The 18,889-nt window shown below is 42.8% G+C and overlaps 1 protein-coding gene across 2 annotated transcripts in view; it reads right to left on the bottom strand.

Moving 5' to 3' along the window:
• Positions 1-18,889, bottom strand: part of PTPRG (protein tyrosine phosphatase receptor type G) — a 367,775-nt gene that overhangs the window by 169,658 nt on the left and 179,228 nt on the right. For both annotated transcript variants that reach the window (XM_015875220.3, XM_085516326.1), the window contains 2 exons: positions 5,229-5,408; positions 332-480 (listed from right to left, as the gene is read on the bottom strand). In XM_015875220.3, coding sequence (XP_015730706.2) covers positions 332-480; positions 5,229-5,408 — 329 coding nt within the window. The remainder of the gene's footprint in view (positions 1-331; positions 481-5,228; positions 5,409-18,889) is intronic.

Genomic DNA, 18,889 nt, shown 5'->3' on the forward strand with positions numbered 1-18,889 from the left:
AGATTTGGAGGACAATGAAGTCACTTTGCAGATATTTGCAAGGAGATCCTCCCACACCTTGAGAGCTTATGGGAGAAACCAGGAAAGTGGCAGTTTGAAACTCAGCCCACGGGACGTGAGAGCAAGCAATGTGAGCAAAGCAGAGCTCAGAGCTGACATTGCAAAAGCACATAAGAGATGATAGATAGAGTGCTGCGAGGGCCAGAAGGGCCTTGAAAGTGATATGTTCACTGAAGGAAACATTGCCCTATTTCACAGCTCAAACTACAGCAATACATTCTGATTTTATTATGTTTTTTTGGAGAACAGAAGCACGTGTCTTTCCACTCACCTCAACGGGGAACCTCTTGCCATTGATGCTGTGCTCAGAGCCTGCTGATCCATTGCTCTGACCCCAGTGGAACTCCACCTTCTCTGCCTTGAATCTGCCTGGCAACCCAGCGCCGCTGACAAAGTAATCGTCCTTCAGCAGGATAGCAACTGCACACACAGAACAAGGAGAAAGACCTTCTTAGCACAGTTTTTTGAAGCACTTACAGGTTTTGCTCATTATATTAGAATATTTCTTCTAATGCAAGTAAAACATGAGGTCATCATTATCCTCTTCACAGGGACTGGTAAAAAAAAAAAAAGGCAAAGCTATATACGATGCTGGCTAATTATGGAAGTGATTATATGGGCCACAGAAAGCCACCAAGTCCAAATTCTGCAAGCAGTTTTTACCAATGGGCTTTGATTAAAACTGAAATGGCAAACTTCATCAAGAAACCATCTAATGTGGTTGCAGGGACCAATGGCTGATCACATTGCTTGGCCTTGTGATTTCACTGAAGGTGTGCAGAAAACCAGTTAGAAGAATGGATCCTCCATTTGTTGCATTTCCTCTAAGTTACCAGGGGATAAGGGGCCTGTGCCCTGTGCCCCCTCTACTGCTGGACATGGCAGGTAACTTGCTTGACCTCCCTGTTCCCCTCTTCTGTAAAACAGGGAGAGTGACAATAACTTTCTTGAGACCCACTGATGAGAAGCCCCCATAAGAACTGTTTTGCAGTAACTGACATTATTCTTACACAGTTCAGTAAGGGTCAAAAGGATCTTCTTTGTAATTTCTTTTCACTTCCAAAAAGCCTTTATATTTGATGCAACAATAAAAATCCCTTTCTGCTGCCCTCTCTACACGATCACCCCCTCTTCTAGCACCTCCCATCTTTAACACGCATAACTCCTAATAACGACTCCTTTACAGAATCCTTTCCGCTCATTCTTTGCAAAACTGGCCCTTAAAAACAGAACTGAAAGTAGCATTTTGTTCTTGTAAAAGCCACTGCGGACCACCGCTTGTTCTGCCCAGAATCTGTGATTGAAGTTGTGCTGTTTGTTCTTTTTCTTTTTTTCCTAAATGAGAAGAGCTCAGCCCACAAGGATTTCTCTCTGTTCTCAATCCAGCTGTGTCATCACAACAGGAACATTAATATAAATCCATTTTTATTATGTAACGGGGAGGGTTTTATTCACTGCTGGAAGAAATCTAGAGGCTGGTTGTGAACCAGGAGCTGTTGCTCTGCTGGTGAATCACTTCATGCTGCAGGCAGGGCTGTCTGCTATGGCAGGGCTGTTCAGTGCCAGTACAGACTGTGGGCTACAACAGCTCCACCTCAGGTGCAACTAAGATACATCTAAACACCAAATTGTTTGTATTAAAGCCATCTAAATGTTGATGTGCACACGATATTCAGGTCTTTATTATCTGCACCAGTGACATCGCAGGGCTCTTCCATGAGTTCTCATTCCTTTGCATCAAAGCATTTGTGTGGGAAGTTTGGAGGCTGTAGGATACCGACTGCACAGCCCAGGTACTGCTGCATCCTTACACCAACTCTGAAACACAAGTGACTAAAAGCACCACTGCTCTCCTTTCCCTTACACAATTCTCAGTGAGCTCAGCAGTATTTTAGATACCAAACATCTCACTCAATAGGTTCAAAATTCCACAGACAAAAATTGGAGGACTTAAAGAACACAGGAAAGCGGATTTGTGTGCATCTGTTAAAAATCTCTGTGGGGATTCAGTTGCATCTAATAAATATTTGATAGTTCCTAAATCATTTATGGCTCTGTCAGGGGTCATTTTACTTGTTTTAGATGAATAATTAAAAGGATAATTAGGAGGATGTACAATCTGAAATGTTCATCTAATTGTTCATTTTACAGAATTCCTTACACTGCTGAGCTGTACAATGCATGTTCTCAGCACCTTCCTATCTTAGCAGCACGTCCTTATTGCCACAAGCTTGGCGGTTTCCCTGCCCTCCATGTGATTTCTGGTATTAGGGACTGGAACAGCCAAACTGGGTTTTGGGAGCCACTGCTTTTACCCAGTAAGTCATGCAGGGCACACAGGAAGGAATTAACCCTCCCACAACTACTAGGCTTAAAATTAGTGTATGGTTGATGTTTCAAAAACAAAGCAGGTGGTGCACGACCACCAGGATCACCACTGTGTGATGCAATTTGCAGGACCAGGGGTGAAGCTGCGCATCTTGCACCTTTTTGAGAACAAATCCAAGTTTGGATGCAAAGCATCTCTTCCCTTGCCTTATTAGAGCAGCTCTGACTCAGCCTGAGATGCACACAAGGTATGAAGAACACCCAAACACACCTCTGGCAGCAATATCTGTGAGTTTATCAGAGTCTTTAGAAGCTCTGAGTGTTCCAAGGAGAGGAAAAGCTGCAGTGCATTCACTGCTGGCAACAGAACTGCTCCCACAGATGCTCTGCTCCCACAGGGCAATGCCCAGAAGCCCCATCAGCCTCAGGCCCAGCTGACACCAACTAACACTTAATTACAAGCTGGCACAGGCAACAACAACCATGAAAGGTGCCTCAACTCTCCAAGTAATCTTTACCACTTGGGAACCAGCTTCTATGGTGATGAAACCAAACCCACACTAGTGCTCCTGTTGGAGCTCCCACACAAAGCGTTTCTGGTTGAGGTAGAGGCATAATGAATGTATGTTCATTTTCTGAATGCAGTTCTGTGTCCTGCACATTGCTTGCCCTTTAGATGATAAAAGAGCACAACAGATCAAAACTCCCTTTTACTTTTTAATATTTAGAAGCATAGAAGTAACTAATTGTTCTATTTTAATAAACAAAAAATTACCAGTTGAATAACAATAACCCACACAACACATTTCCTGCCAGTTAATGAGCATCAAAGTTAAGGGCCTTTGGTTCTTCCTCAGACCCTGGTCTTCTTTATCCACTCATTAATTGCAGTGAAATGCCCTCTACATCCATCACCATTGCTTAAATTGAAATGCAGCTTATTGTCAGTCAGCAACAGGAAGGTCTCCTGTGGTCATCTACTCTAAGACTGCTGCCAACACACATCACAACCAGCACAACTTGCTTCTATGTTCTGCCCATAGGCCAAAACATCTTGGTTTGCTGCTGTACCACTTACTACCTTACAAAGTAATCCCTGACAAGTTTCTTCCAAAGGTCAGCAAACCAAGGGAATGGAATGTGATAAATCAAGGGAGGAGTTAAGAGCTCAGCAGAAGACTGAGGGATGACAGCAGGGCAAAGAGAGTCTTTGCCTAACCAGCAAAATCTGTAAGTTACCCAAGAACAATGATAGTTACTGTTGCCCTGAGAAGGAAGCAGCTACCTGTCAGCAAAAATCCACACCCCAATGGGCAAGGAAATCAAATACAGGAGCAGTGCTAAAATCACCCAGCAGAGGAGATCGAAGATACAGCTTTCATTGCCAACTGCGTTAAGACTGGAACATTCACTGGCACGTTTTGGTTCTGCATGGTTTCCTATTATACGTGCAGCAATATGTTCCTATTATACTTACCATATAGCATTAGCATTTCTCTTGGAAGAAAAGCACCATTGTTTTTTCTTGGTATTTCTAATTGTGTTTATTGCCGGTAACTACACATGCTGCTCTGTGACCAGAAGAGCAGGGTACATAACATGAATAGATTAATTAAGCACCAAATTTCCACAGCATTCAGCCTCCCCTGAACCTCATTGTGCAACAAAGGGCAACAAAGTCAGGATTTGAGAGCAAACAGGAGCATTTCTTAGCAAAGCTGGGGAAAAAACCCTCAGTAATGCATTAAAAAAAACAGTGGTTTACATTAACCAGATTTGCTCTGTGGTGAAAGAAAGCAGGATCCCAGCCTGTGTCCTCCCTAGACAAGGGGCAATATCTCCCACTAAGTCCCTGGAACAGGGTCCAAAGCACCTGGTAGCTCACACCCAAATACCCATGGGGGCAATGGGTCTGTGGGCACAGCTGCATGCAAACCATAGCAGGTCCATACCCCGGGTTTGCTCACAAACCACTGATGAGGAACCTGTTACCTAAAGCACTCCAGACACGCATGTCGAAATGTTAATAAAGATAAAAATATACTTCCAATAAATAAAATTGAATTAATTAGCGGTTTAATCCAATTCCCTAAAAATATTTGACCTTGTCAAATGAAGAGGATGGCCTTATAATTTCTGCTTTTTACATTTTTAGAATTAAAGAGTAATCAAATGCACGCAGCTTTGCATATAAATCAACCTTGACCTTTTGGTGAACTGTTTGGGTAAAAATAAGCAGTATTCTCACTGTTCTTCTCTCTGGAAGCCAGAACAGACAGAGCAGAAGAGGATTCAGTTCAGTGAAGAACACAGCACTATAATCATATCAGAAACACTTTAATAAGCTCCCGCTACTCTGAGCGCTTATTGCTCTTTCTTCTCCAAAACCTTCCGATCACTAAAACTTCCCCTTTCCTACAAAGTCTGAGCCTTGCATCTCAGCGTTCCTTTGGATTAGATTCTTCAGCCTCCCAAAGCTGATAACTCAAGGTTACACCTTGAAGCTCTCAGACAGCCTTTTATTCTGAGGAACCACTCAGTACCAAGAGAATTATTTTATACCAGGAACTGAAAAACACACACACACACACACACACACACACACACACACACACAAAAAAAAAAAAAACCCTTAAAAAATGAACCTTAAAATCAATCTGCAGAAGTCGCTTTGCACAGAATGCAAAGGCAGGGATAGGAGGCAGCTGCTGGAAAATTATGTTTTGTTTTAAATTGCAAACCCCAAATAAGAGAACAATGAAAGAGGAGGAGGGTGGAACATGGCTTGAATTTTTAATTGACTGCAGGCGGGCTATGGAGACAAACGGAAGAGAACATACCCGTTTTTCCTGTGTTTTTCATCCATGTCTTGTTAGAAGATTCATTGTCAAAACCATCAAGCTGCAGTTCCTGATACTCATCTCCAACATGAGCCTGATGGTCCACGATGTCTATGGGAGACTGGTGGGACCCTCCACACTTCTCGCTAGAAGTAACCCAGTGCTCGGGACCATAGGTACCTGTTAACAAAGGAAAATTAAATTAACATTCCCGTGGCTCCTTAATCCTGGATAACACTTAAGTAAGAGGACGAACTGTTAGGCTCCCCAGGTAACATCACTGCTGTTACACATCGTGCATCTGAAAGAGGTTAAGACTTGTAAACTTATGAAGAGATCAAAAACCATTAGCTTCATGCAGCACTCCAACTTTGCCTCTGGCAGTAACAAACAATACCTCTTTTCTTTTTTAATTACTATCCTATAAAACTGTCTGCAATCCCCAAGTTCCTCTCATGCGTATGTTACGAATTAGCATGGGTTTACAGGAACTTTCCTAAAGCTTCAGCCATGATATATGAGTATGCATTTACCTTCTTAGAAGAGATACACAGTGTACCAGTTAGGCATTAACTTGCTCTTTTACAGTGCTCTAATGAGATAATATGATCTTTATTAATGATCTCATTTCTTTGGGAGGTTTTAAGGCCAGAAAAAAAATGAAAATAAAGAATTTAACAAATAGGATATCAATAAATTTGAAGAAAACAGCAAAGGATAAAAAGACATCTCTTGTTGGAGGAAGTAAAGACAACAGTGATCTGCCAGGAAAATGCTGTCACTTTCTGGTGCTCCTCTCACAACTTTTCTGTATTACTTATTAGCCGGGAGGAGTTTAAGGTCTGAAAAGCAATCTATGCATCTGTACTGGTGAGCCCATCACTGGCTGCCATAGAGGACAGCAAGGGAAGAGCTGCAGCTCTGAGGAGCAATGTCAGAGCAGCCTCTGTCCCCAGTACACCTGGTGTACAGCAGGTCCTGATGCACTCAGCATCATGCACTGAAGTGTTTCTAAGTGGTTTCTGAAGTGGCTGTTGTCACATCTGTACAGCCAACTCACAGTGACAGGAGGTGCAGAGCTCCTACCCCTGTTCTGGAGCTTTCACCTGCCTCAGATCATTTCTTGGTGTGTGTTAATCTTGGTCCCTAACCCCTGTTCAGCTAAACTCTGCAGTGTGGTTGCCTTGGCCCTGCAGCCATGGGAAGGAAGGCAGTGATCCATCACAGAGTGGCACAGCACTACAAGAGGCAGCGGCACCATGCACTGCTCAGCCTGCAGAAGCTGCCTGCCACCACCCACACTCACTCTGCCCATTCTATAGCTTTCCAGCAAGAACAGTCAATAAAAATAACAAGTGGAAGGAAAAGGTTTCAGACAAAGACCCTGCCGTTCCCAGCACACACCAGCTCCAGATGCAATACAACACCAGGAACCTCTGCACACAGAGGAGGATCTCCAGTGAATTTCATGTTTTTCTTATGACCTCCCACTCCAACTCTTAGATTGTATTAACAGAGACTAAGAGATTATGTTCCTGGGAGTGCAAACAGCGGTTTAAGCTCCTGAAACAGCAGCATGCAGTTCCTGCAAAGCACTCCTCACTTTACAGTTCCTGAAGAGCCTTGCAGCAGGCCACCATTATTCTCATGCAAAGACAGGGAAATTGATGATGGGAGGGAAGAGATTTCCCTCATCCACCACAGCCAAGTTACAGGGCAGAGCTGACCCCTGCTCTGCCAGGCCCACACATGCCACACCTGCTATGCACCTCTGAACATGAGAAACATGCAATCTCAATTAGTGCCATCCAATCCCAGTTGTAAAGGCCAGCTCCATTGGCACAGGGTTCCAATGCGTGTCTGGGTGTGAGATGACTTTTCCCACTTTCCTTTGTGCTGCTGCAGGACAGTCAGTCAGGAACAAGCTGTTGTGTAGCACCCACCACATGCAAATGCTGAATGGGAACCAAAACGACACGAAAGTGCTTTATTTTCAACTACAATTTAAGCAAAATTGCAACACCCTTTAAAAATCACTCACATCATTTGGCCAGGTTAAAAAAAGCTCAGTTTCATTTATCTCATTGTTCAACTTGTATTGTCAGCAAAATCCACTTTCAGTTAATTTCCCAATGTACCGCAACTAAGGAGAACAAAATTATTAAAAGCCCTACGTGGGGAAAACTAAATGCGTTCCACTTGTAGTCATTTTTTTTCCTCCTGAATCAGAATGCTCTTAGCAATTGTTTTGCAGTGAATTAACTGGCAATTCAGATTTACTTTCCACACAACCGTGCATTTATTCCATGAAATTTAGGAATTTGCTGTAAAATGTTCAGTAGGGCCTCAAATCATCAAACCTGCCAGCTCTCATTTTTGGCTTTGTTATAAACATAGGGTGAGCCTTTCAAAAGCACTCTGCTCACAGAGGCTATCGCAGTGGTTTCAGCTGTGCTTTCAAAGCAAGCTGAGCACTCACATTCCTGTAAGCATTTCGGTGACCCTTCAGTCAACGGGGAGATTGTAATTTTGAATAAGCCAACTTATTTTAACAGGGATTGTAGGGTTACCTCCACACATCTCGCCACAAAGGCTTTCTTTTTTCTCTCTACAGTGTAGCCAGCTCTCAACCAATTTGCAGCGAAAACTGTCTTGTCAAAATGAATAAAATAAGCCATAAGGGTAAACAAGCAAACAAAGCATGGTGACGAGTTAAAACCTCAAGTGACTTAGGTACCTTCACTGACTCTTGCTGAGATGTAGTTTTTCCCAGCACTGACTTCTAAAAGCTTTTATGTCTTTGCATCACTTAAAAAACCCTCAACAAACACATCTTCTTTTCCCAGTTCTTTTCCCAATCTTTTTATCACTTGAAAAAAGAAAAAAAAGCCCAACAGAACACACTGTCTTCTTTTTCCAATTTAACTTGTTGAAATTAGTTTAGTACAGCAATACATCTCTTTTCTATAAATACAGTAGCTTCACTTGGTTCTAAATCTATAATTTACCCCCAAAAGCCTGGTGCTATCTGCTATCCTCATGTGATAGCATTCGTTTCCATGCATAAAATGTTTCCATACTGGTGCTGCATTATTAAAGGAAAATCGAATGCAATGAAACTCAGCAATTCAGAACCCCAACCAAGCACTGCAGCTGTGACTCCAAGTCCTGACATCCCAAATTACAGCCACAAGGCTAAGCTCTGATTTAGAGGTTCAAGACCTGCTAGTTAAAATCAGCACAGGATGTAGAAATGGCCGCATTTTTCATTAATGTCTCTCAGAACTTTTTGATATGCAAAGCTTTACATGCAATACGACCCACACGGTAATGGCAGCGTTGGTAGGCAGAAATAGAGGCCACAACCTCAGCGGCCCAGCTCCAACAATTAGTGGGATGAGGCAGGGCTGGGGAGGCCAGAAAAAAGGGACATTTTTAGTTTTGAGTTCGAGACCAAAGTAAATAAACTCTATCTCCTACCCAGAGAAAATAACCGCAACAAAACTTAATCAGGAAGAGTGCAGTGGGATTCATTTGCTGCTGGTAGCCATCAGGCTTAAGCCTAACTGCCTGCTTTTTTTTCATGGACATTCAAGTGCAGTTTTAATTGAAACTGATCTTCCACTACAGATTTCAAATTAATTCTTCTTCCAAGTGTCTCATGCTCCAGACATCCTTGCCTTGCAAAAAACCCTATATCATTAGAGGAGGAAATAGAACACTTTTTCTAAGCTTGCAGGTATTGATTACCTATTCCTTCCATCAAAGCACAATTGCCATTCTGCACTGTATAAATCTCCTCAGTGTTAGACACTTTATAAAGTACTGAGAATTATATCATTAATCATTTGCAGTTGCACCTGTCTTGCTTTATTGGATTCTTTGTTTTTCAGAACTTTAAATAAATGCTTTTAAATAAATAAATTAAAGCATGACACTAAATAAAGACTCTGTTTCACTTAAACCTAGCAAAAAAGCCCTTTCGTTCCGTGCGTGACATTTAGCCATCTGAGACAGAGTAACTTACGGCTGTTTGCATTTCATTTTTCCAACCATGAGCAAAAATGGCTTTAATCAAATAAAATTTGGAATGAATTTGAATCGACCTTTGGACAGTTGACAAATAACTCAGTTTTCAAAACCCAAACAAGAGAGGAGACCTCACCAGCGTTAACACACAACACGTGGGGACAACATGCAAGCAGAGATGGACATGGCATTGCCCATCCCAGAGCTGGGCATACTGCTGACAGCATGGAGATGTCATCGCCCAGCCTCGTCCAAAGCAACACGATGCTCCCTAGGATTCAGCAATCTTTTCTCATGCAAAATCATTCCCTAAATGACTGCAGAATCTTTAATAGCTTTTTAATTCACAGGCTGCTCTTTAAATAGAACCCAAGATCCCTTTTTTCCTTCCTGTTGCTGTACAACCTAAACAATGAGCAGTCTTCATTAAAGAAAACCCATTAAAATAATTTTTATACCAAAATCTAATTAAAGCTTTTATAAAAACTTCTGGATTTTTTTCCTCCACAAATCTTTTGTTTAAGCGATCTCTTATCATAACCACTGGCATTTTCCTGATGTTAAATCACTTCCAGTTAATGGATCAGCTATATGGATGCAGACTGATGTGTAACAGATACCAACATCCAGATGTAGTTTGACAGACATTATCTATTTATGAGTAATCTGATTTGGATCATTCATTGGAAAAAGGAAGAAAAATGAACACTCCTTTTTCTTAATTTTACTTATTTTTAACACTTCCATAGAAATGAGACTTTAAACTTCATGTCTAGCATGAAAAGAGCTGGTCTTATCTTTTTTTTATATCCTTTTTTTTTTTAAATTGACCTTCCTTAAAAAACAAAACTCTGTCAGACAAATGTAGTTGATACCTTTACACTCCTTATGTTTGAATGAAAATGGCATCCATCATTGCAAAGCAACCCAAATCCCTCACACTTCTGTGATTAAGACAAATTAGCTTTGTAACTTCAAGAGGGCATCTTATCCCATCACCTTAACGCATGAGATCATTCATCAGCAGTTACCTGCAAGGCAGATATGCAGAGAACCATAAGGAAAACGACATGGTGGAAAGGCTTATATCCTTATATCTATACCTATCGATTCCACCACTTGAGCAGGCACAGCAGAGCCCAGGCAGCCTCCCATCATGCCACGACCTCCAGCTTCCTCCAAGGAAGAGGAAATAAAGAGAATCCTGCAGGATGAAGCCTACAGGAGGTATATAGATATAAGGAAGGAAATAATTATTTGAATGACTGACTGGGCTCTGGCTGAGTAACTTACCATGAGGCCGCAGGGGTAAAGGTATAAAAATCAGGGGCACCATCTAGGGGCCTTCACATTGCAGAGAAAGCAATCAAGCTGCTGAATCATTCTATTAGGGGGAAAAGTTGCTGTAAAATGATGGTGTACCAAACTCAAAGAGATGGCAAAAGAGCACGTAGTTAGAGTTCACAGTGCTGTTTTGAACAAAGATTTCAGGATTTCCTACCCTGAGGGAAAAGGGTTTTTCATTTTATTACTCTCTGTCATCACTCTGTTTAACATCAGACACTCGTGCTTGCAGAAAATTCCAATTACTGCTTGAAAAATGAGCCTGAATTCAGAGAGCAAGGTCCTGAGGAGCTCGCTGAGGCCCAGACAGGTGTAAGCATCACACAGCCTGCAAACACAGCACAGGATGGAGCATGCAAGGCGGGGCAGCGCTGCAAGCAGCCAAGGACAGGATTTTGGAGAACTGAAAGAAGCTGAAAAAAATTCTCCAAGAACAATTCCTGATAAGGGATATCTTAACCGGCAGTTGTTGGAACGTACACAAATGCAGGAAGACAGAACAAAAAGGGTTTGGATTTAGATAACCTTTGAGCAATGCTAGCAGCAACATCAGAAGCTCTAGCCCCGCTTCTGCTTTCTGCACCGGTGCCACCACACCTACAGGAACATCCAGCCATGGGCTTCAAAAGCGAAGCTCGTCTTCAGAACGGATTGTATCAGGGATACTGTCTGACTGCCAAAATGTGGCAGATGCAAAGAAAAAGAAAGGCTTTAAACAGTGCTCCTAAAATAAACTGCCCTATAACGTCTGCAACTCTAAAACCCAAAGAGAGAGAGGTGCTCGTTTTTCTAAATGCCCACAGATGCTCCAGTTATTGCTGGATTCTTTAATTAAACCTTCTAACCCTTAATTATCTTTGGCAAACAGTTTTAGTGTACGCCTTCAAAACCACTGCGTGTATGTGAACACCTGTATCACACAGTCACACTGGGCTTTTCACAGGCACCTCCGCACATACATATACATACTTTCTGGATCCTAATTTTGTTTCCCAGCAAAGTGAGGCTGCCATGAATGTTGCATGAAGCTCCCACCATCCCTCTCAGCCTGCTGGCAGCACAGCATATGATGAAGGCCCAACAGCAGGAAACCCCGGGACCTTATAACAAATGCTGCAGGAAGCTCCCAATCAACTGGAGAAAGTGTGATGACTAAAAGCAAGATTCCTCCACAGACATTAGGGTTTGCAGTTGTGATGTGAATAATTTCCCTCCACACAAAAGTGGAAGCGGTACGAAGTTCAGCTGTGCTAGCAAAATAGTTTGGGGTATTTTAACATGTGCTGGATAACAAACCCTTGACAGACACTGCTAATGAGCTGCTGAGTTCCGTAAGTTACACTTCACAAATGTTTATGTTATAGTGAGCACAGAGCATAACAATATCAATGAAATTAATACGCAGAAGTCCTGGAGAGGGAGGATAAGCTCTGGTATAGGAGGTGCCTGCTGGTGGCAGGTGACTGAGACAATATACATCTACACACTCTGCTTTTCCTAATTTTCATTTTTAATAAATGTATCTGACATCTCACACCATTCATTTCATAACTGTCTGCGGCCTTGTTAAAGCTGCTTACCCCTGAGACGTATGTAATAAACGAGGTGATAACTAACGTTATAAGGAGAAAACAGAGGATTAATTTTTATGAAGACGCTGTAAATTAACTTTCCCCTGTCCCTACACCAGTTGAGTAAAACCCCACAAAGGCTACAGGCAGACATAAAAATAGATTTTTTCGTAAATATAACCTAAAGAAGTATAAATCCTGATGGAAATCCCTGAACGAAGATGCACTGCGAATCAATGCAGCCGCTCGGCGACAGCAGTTGGTGCTGCTGGGATGAAGCCATGTTTCTGCAGTGGGTGCCTCGGACAGGTCACCTTTCTCTCTGTGCTCCTTACAGAGCAATAGGTGTGTGATGATCACTGACAGCAGAAATGCTTGTATTGCTGCAGTGCCCCAGAATGGCAGGAAGGAAGGGCCCCACTTCTCCATGTAACATGCAACTCCTGCCTCCAAACCTTGCAGCTGATCAATGTAAGGTGAGGGGCAGCAGCCCAACGTGCAGCACCTTAGGCTTCAAAGCAATAACTTCCTCCCGGGCTGCCTGAACCTGCTGAGGAACAACCTCGCTTCTCCTCCTTAACTGGAAAACCCAACAGCACACGCTTTACATCCCTACGCTGCCAGCTCTTCCAAATAGCAAAAGGTAAAAGGAGAAATAAACCTGGTGTTTAATGGAATTAAATAGATCAAGAATGAACACAAGCACATCTGATGTTGATCTAAGTGGTGGTTCCATCTGGGCTACTCCAAGAGGAAAGCATTGCACAGGAACAGCTCTGAGAAAATAAAGTGGAGGAAATGAGAGAAAGACACTGGGCAGGAACCTTCCCCACACTAGAGCTGTGTGATGGGGAGCTTCAAGAAGAATTTGGGGAAAAAAGGCCCAAATTTGGCACGGAGCAGCATCCCCTGCCAGCAGGTGGCTTGCTGTGCTGTGCATTCCCACTTGCAGGCAGACCTTGGGCTGCAGGAGGGAGGCACGAGGAGCACCCAGCACAAAACACAGTGCTAAGGAACCTCTTCCTGGCAGCAAGTTTTCTGAAAGCCAGGGACCACGGCTAGTTTGAGAGCCTTCCTTACGTCCCACTCAAACATCACTGCTCCTGCACTGCCAAGCCCAACAGCTCAGGAGATGGATGCTGAATGACAGTGACAGTAATAAGCTGTGACATTTAAGTCAGGAAATCTCAAATTCCCATCTTGCTTCTTTGTCTCCTTCCTACCACCAGGAGCAACACGCTCCACTTCATTCCTTCCCCTTAAAAAGGGAGAAGTTCACCTGTCTCATCAGAGCAAGGACAGCTCAGAACTTGGGAAGAGCTGCAGAAATGAGAACAAAACAAGCAAAAAAAGCACAGTAACTGTGTGAGACTCAACTGTCCCGCTGCAGACCCCAGCACCAGGCTGCCTGCATTGCACTTGGGAAAGATGCAGTTCCAATTACTTCTCAAAGCATCACACACTTGAAATCCTACTACTTCTCACATGTACCCTTAATAGCCTTGATCTCACCAAAGAAACTGCTAACGTAAATGATGCCTCACTGTAACTTAATTACCTCCAATTTAGGTAGGTATGGGAACAGACTGTACCTTTTCTTGATTCCCATCTGTTCCTCCTAACCAACCAAAGGAGCCTTCCCCAGAGCTCTGTCTCTGAGAGCCAGCACAGAAAAAATACAGAAGGAGAAAAGCGAGGAAAAGAACTGTATATTTTTATTGAACTTTTGCAGGATGCTGGTTAATAAAACACCCACAGAGAGCACAGAACAATATAGAAAAGGTATAAAGGGAGGGAGGGCTGGTATCAATAAAGCCTATCCAGAGGCACTGGTGGAGTGGAAGTACTCCTGATTTCAAAAGAAACCGGCTATTGAAATGATTTCCACTTGTTGCTTCGGTTCTAGTTTAAAATTCACATTTAAAAAAAAAAGTCCTAATAAAGTCAGGAAGGTAAAATTACCCACTGCTGAACGACATGTCACCTTTGGCTTTCCAGTATCCCCTGTTGGTCTTTGCATGACCCAAGGACAGCAGCTGCAGGAGGACTGCACTGTTTAATTGTATCACAGGCAGCACTGCGGCCCCTGAAATCATTCATTATGCTTTGACAAACATCTTCCTTTTCTTTTTTTTTTCCTTCCTGGGTGAAAATCAACTTTCGACCAACCAAGTCGCTAATGGCATCCCTTTTAGTAGAGGCTTCTCAATCCAGCTGTCCCTTTCACTAATATGCACCAGTAAAACAGCTCTCGGAAGAGGTTCTGGGAGATAGCCAGCTTTTACTTAACAACACATCATGAACCCTGCCCTCAGCCACCATTAACATTCAGTCTATGTTTCTACCATTAATTTAAGAGCATCAGGAGTGAGAATAAATATGAAGACAATAAGCAGCCCTAACATCCAGCTCGAGGTACTCTACTTACAGCAGCAGGGCTGCCTGCTAAGGCAGAGAACAGTTTATTACCATTTCTTCTCATTTTTGTTTCTGTACCCACCATTTCCCATATGTTATGTTAAATAGCTGGGATAAGTGTGCTTTCCTCCAGCACTGCACAACCAGACAGCATCCCTTTAGGGAAGGTCACCCAAAGGCTTTTCCATCACCCACCACTCAGCCCCAGGATGCTCCCAGCCCCCATGCATCACTCCCTGCCCCGTTCAGCCCAACCCTGCCCTGTTTACTCACAGCAGCACTTGGACCGCCCATGGTGGCACATACCATAAAATGGAATTTGAAGTGCATTACTTAGCTGTGAAATCTGTAAGATATTGGATTTATATGGTGTTTGCAGAGCACATTAGGAGATCATCATCATTGTGTCTTTTCAAGACAGCCATAATTATTCAGGCTGTTATTCTATCTCTGGTGCTTCTGAAAAAACTATTTAATATTAGCAAACCCTCCCTAAAAACAATGTTTTGGTTGAGAGACTAATCTTCCTATCACTACACAGCCATACCTGGTCTTATCTACATTACCAATTCCCTGCTGATTGAGGGATTCATTAACAACACAATCTCTGGCGACTGAAATGAAGTCTCATTCTTCGTATCACTAGTGCCTTGCTGTTTGCTTTTCCTTCACAGTGTGCACACAAGTAATTAACTTACTATGCTCCGCTAGCTCCTGACACGTTACTTGGCATAGAAAAATTCACCAGCAGGTAGTTAAGCATGCAAAATATTTTCAGTCAAATGAACTTTATAGCAAAGCACTACTTAGGAGAAACGCTGCTCTTTCTGATACAGCACCAACATGCCGCACGCCGCCCGCACCGACAGCAGCTCCTCAAGTGCTGAGGAAATATATCACTTCTACCGATTTTGTTCAACGTGTAGGAAGCTTCTTTAGGGATTAAAACTGGCAGGCTGTAAAAGGCGATCACTGATGAGCGTGGAGATCAACATGATTGGTCCTTGGGAAAGTGTCACATAACAAAGACAGACAGAAGATCCATAAGGTACAGGAGGAAAAAAGGGGGCAATAGGAAACAAAGCGAAGGGGAGAATCACTTCAGAGCAGCACTACTGAGGCTACTGGCATCTGCAAGTACAGAAGAACAATGCATTTCCACTTCTACATGAAATAAAGAGAAGGAATTTGCTACTGTAAGCCTAGAGCGCAATAACAGTGAAATCTCCCTGAATAACAATGTGCAATTTATTAAACACCTCAACTAAATGACTCTGCTCAGGAACAGGACTCGAAATATTCAAGTGATCTCAACAACATCAAGAGTAAAAATGGAGTGAAGTTACTGGTGAGCTTCTTTGCGGGATGGAAAGTCATGGCACGAACTGCCATAACAGAACAAGGCGCTGCCCCAGTGCAGTGCTCAGCGGGATGAAAAGTGGAAGGCAGCCTCTGCCCAAAGCAACAGTGCTGGCACTGATTTTCAGATAATAACCTTAATATTTGCTCTGTACCAGAGACTGGAAGCATGCAATCCTCATACCACGCCAGTGCAGTCTGGATAGTGTCCTACAAAACCATCTGTCATTTGCTCTACATGGACCCAGTCCTTCCTTTAAACCAAAAGTATCCAAATCTCCAAAGCGCGCATAAAAATACTTGAGAAGAAGCAGGAACTTGGCTGGGATAAAGACCCATTCACAGCACGATTAACCACAACTTTGACCTTTTCTGACAAATTCCTGCTCAGAAGTTCTACAAATGCATTGACCTAAAGCAGGGGAAATTGTGATCTTTTAAGTTTCCTTCGACACAGGGAAAAATCCCTCTGAAGTGCTGGAAAATAAAACTTTTCTTCTGCTCAGTTTAGTCCAGAAGACATTTATTTGTTCCTCCTCCTTTCATGCACCACGAGGCATCTGCCTTTGCCAGCCCCAGACCGTGGTTTCTACTCTCTCAGTCACAGTAGTTCGTTTCTCATGTTCTGTTGCAACAATTTGTGCTTGTGACAGAAGAATTAGATCTGCGGAGGACAGAACTCAATGTGATTTGTGTATATCATTTCCCTCTATTCTTACACCGCTTTCAACAGCTCATTTAAATATAGCTCCTGTCATATCCATCATTTTCAGTTCACCTGCTAAGCAGAACCACACGCTCCACCTCCAACAGAGCCAGTTTTTTCTAGGCTGTATAGTTTATACACATTCTTTAACTCTACCCTGAGCCTTAAATCTTTATTCAGCTACAATCTCGGTATTCCTCAAACAGCATTTCTATTTGCTTGACAGGAATATTAATGTACAGAATGGAAAACAGCTTCTGTTATTTCTAATTTCCAACAAAAGGGAGCTACTGTATTTGAGAGCTACCTGCATCTTTGGGTTACTCAGGTCTGTGACGAGTTTATCAAGGAAAATCTTAACATCTCCACAAGGCTGTCGAAACTTGCTCTGTTCCGGGGGATGGAACCTCAGGTTTTGTTTAGTTTTCCAGTACTTACAGCAAGTAACAGAATTTCATGCCAGAAGAAACAGCTGGATAGCACATACTGACATGATGAGCCTGAATCGTTACTTTATAAAGTTACCTCTCCACAGAGCCTTAAAAACAGTCTTCACACCTTTCATAAAACTATTCAGTGCTGGAGAAATCAGGAGTTCATAAATCATTATTTGAAGTTTTGTTTTTTCAAGGCTGTTTCAGCATTTAATTGCTTTCCAAGTTTCTGGAAAGCTTATGCTAAGGCCAGGTCATAAGCTTCCAGCCCAGTCTGCATTTTGTCTTGCCACCATGGTAGCTTACAGGAGGTCTTTGGGAGATAGCACTTCCTCGCTATGGAGATGCACAGCTCTAAAGCAACATGCTCACATGGTTGCATGGAATCCTAGTCTATGTTCTATTGCTTTCAGATCCTCTCCAACTTCCACTGAACTTCTGGTGTCAGCTTTCAGCTTTCCCATCCATGAGCTACTCAAAGAACACAGACCAGTTTTCTCACACACTATCACTCTGGACAAGAAACACAAATATTCACAGACATTCTTTTTTCCCCTCTTCTTTAAGTCAATCCTTAATGTCCCCACATACACAACTTTGGATGCCAATAAAGCCTGCTATTGTATTAAGATCAATTCCTACCACGCTCAACAGTGCCGCCCCACTGCACTGCTGCACTGGTTTGTATCCCTGCAGCAGCTGTTATATTACAACACAGTCAAGAGCTTTTGGAGAGGAAATTCTTTCAGGTCTTGTTTTGTTCAGAGGAAAATCCATGACTGGAAATTCTTGATAGTCCAAATCTACAGGAACAAGTTAAGAATATCCTGAATATGATAAGGTAACTGCAGAAACAGTGTTTGGGCCCATGGACCAAAACAGGTAATTAAATACAATCCTCCTGATTACTGAGCACGTCTCAGGTAATTTAATGTCTTTAGTAAAGATGTAGCTGGTGGACTTGAGAGCATGCAGTCTTAGTCTCATGAGAGTAAACAATGTCCAGCTTTTATAACTAGAAAGTTTGCAGACTCCTTGACTTCTGAGGAAAGTCTGAAAAGACGAAAGAAGAAAGGTGCAGGAGCCAGAAGGCAAACAAGAACCTTAAAACTACCACTGTTTTTCTGTCCCCCCAGAATTGCTTTGGTCGGCCTCATCACTTCTGATCCTGGCAGTACTCCTGGGTGCCTGAGTTTACTGACAAATACCACAATCTAGTTCCAGGGAAAAGAACAGAAAGAACCCAAACCCATCAATACCTAGAGCAGGGCTAATACAAGGGGCTCACACAGGTGCCCAAATGCCAACCACCCTTCAGTGCTTGGCTCAGACCCACTGCTATTAGCTTGCTGAAAAAGCACATTGCTTCAGGATGCTTTTATTCTAAGTGACACCTGCATACTTCACACCACCTAGCAAGAAGGAAGCTTTTTTTTCATTCTTAAGGAAATTCTAGATGTAAGCACTTATTCAAAGAAGCCAGTAAGTCAGCAACAGAAGTTTATTAATTTAGTAGTTACTGAGACAGATCTTATTGATCTCCTTTACTCGCACTCTGCCTCTGGAGTTTACCTCACAGCTGCAGTTTATACCTCGATTAAGCGGTTCAGAGAAGCTTTGCATTTTATAGCACGTCCATCATGTAGCACAATGCTCGTGGTGTGACAACCTGCAAACGAAGCGGAGGATTTATCACCCTACAAGACACCAGCCTTCTTCACCAGGGCAGCCAGCAGCAGTGGTTCTGACCCAATACCAGTGAGCTAGCCATACCAGTTAGCTAGGTGCCATTTTCAGCAC

This window comes from Coturnix japonica, chromosome 15, assembly GCF_054131305.1.
Source record: "Coturnix japonica strain WE chromosome 15, WE-NBRP24, whole genome shotgun sequence".
In the NCBI taxonomy this organism is placed as follows: domain Eukaryota; kingdom Metazoa; phylum Chordata; class Aves; order Galliformes; family Phasianidae; genus Coturnix; species Coturnix japonica.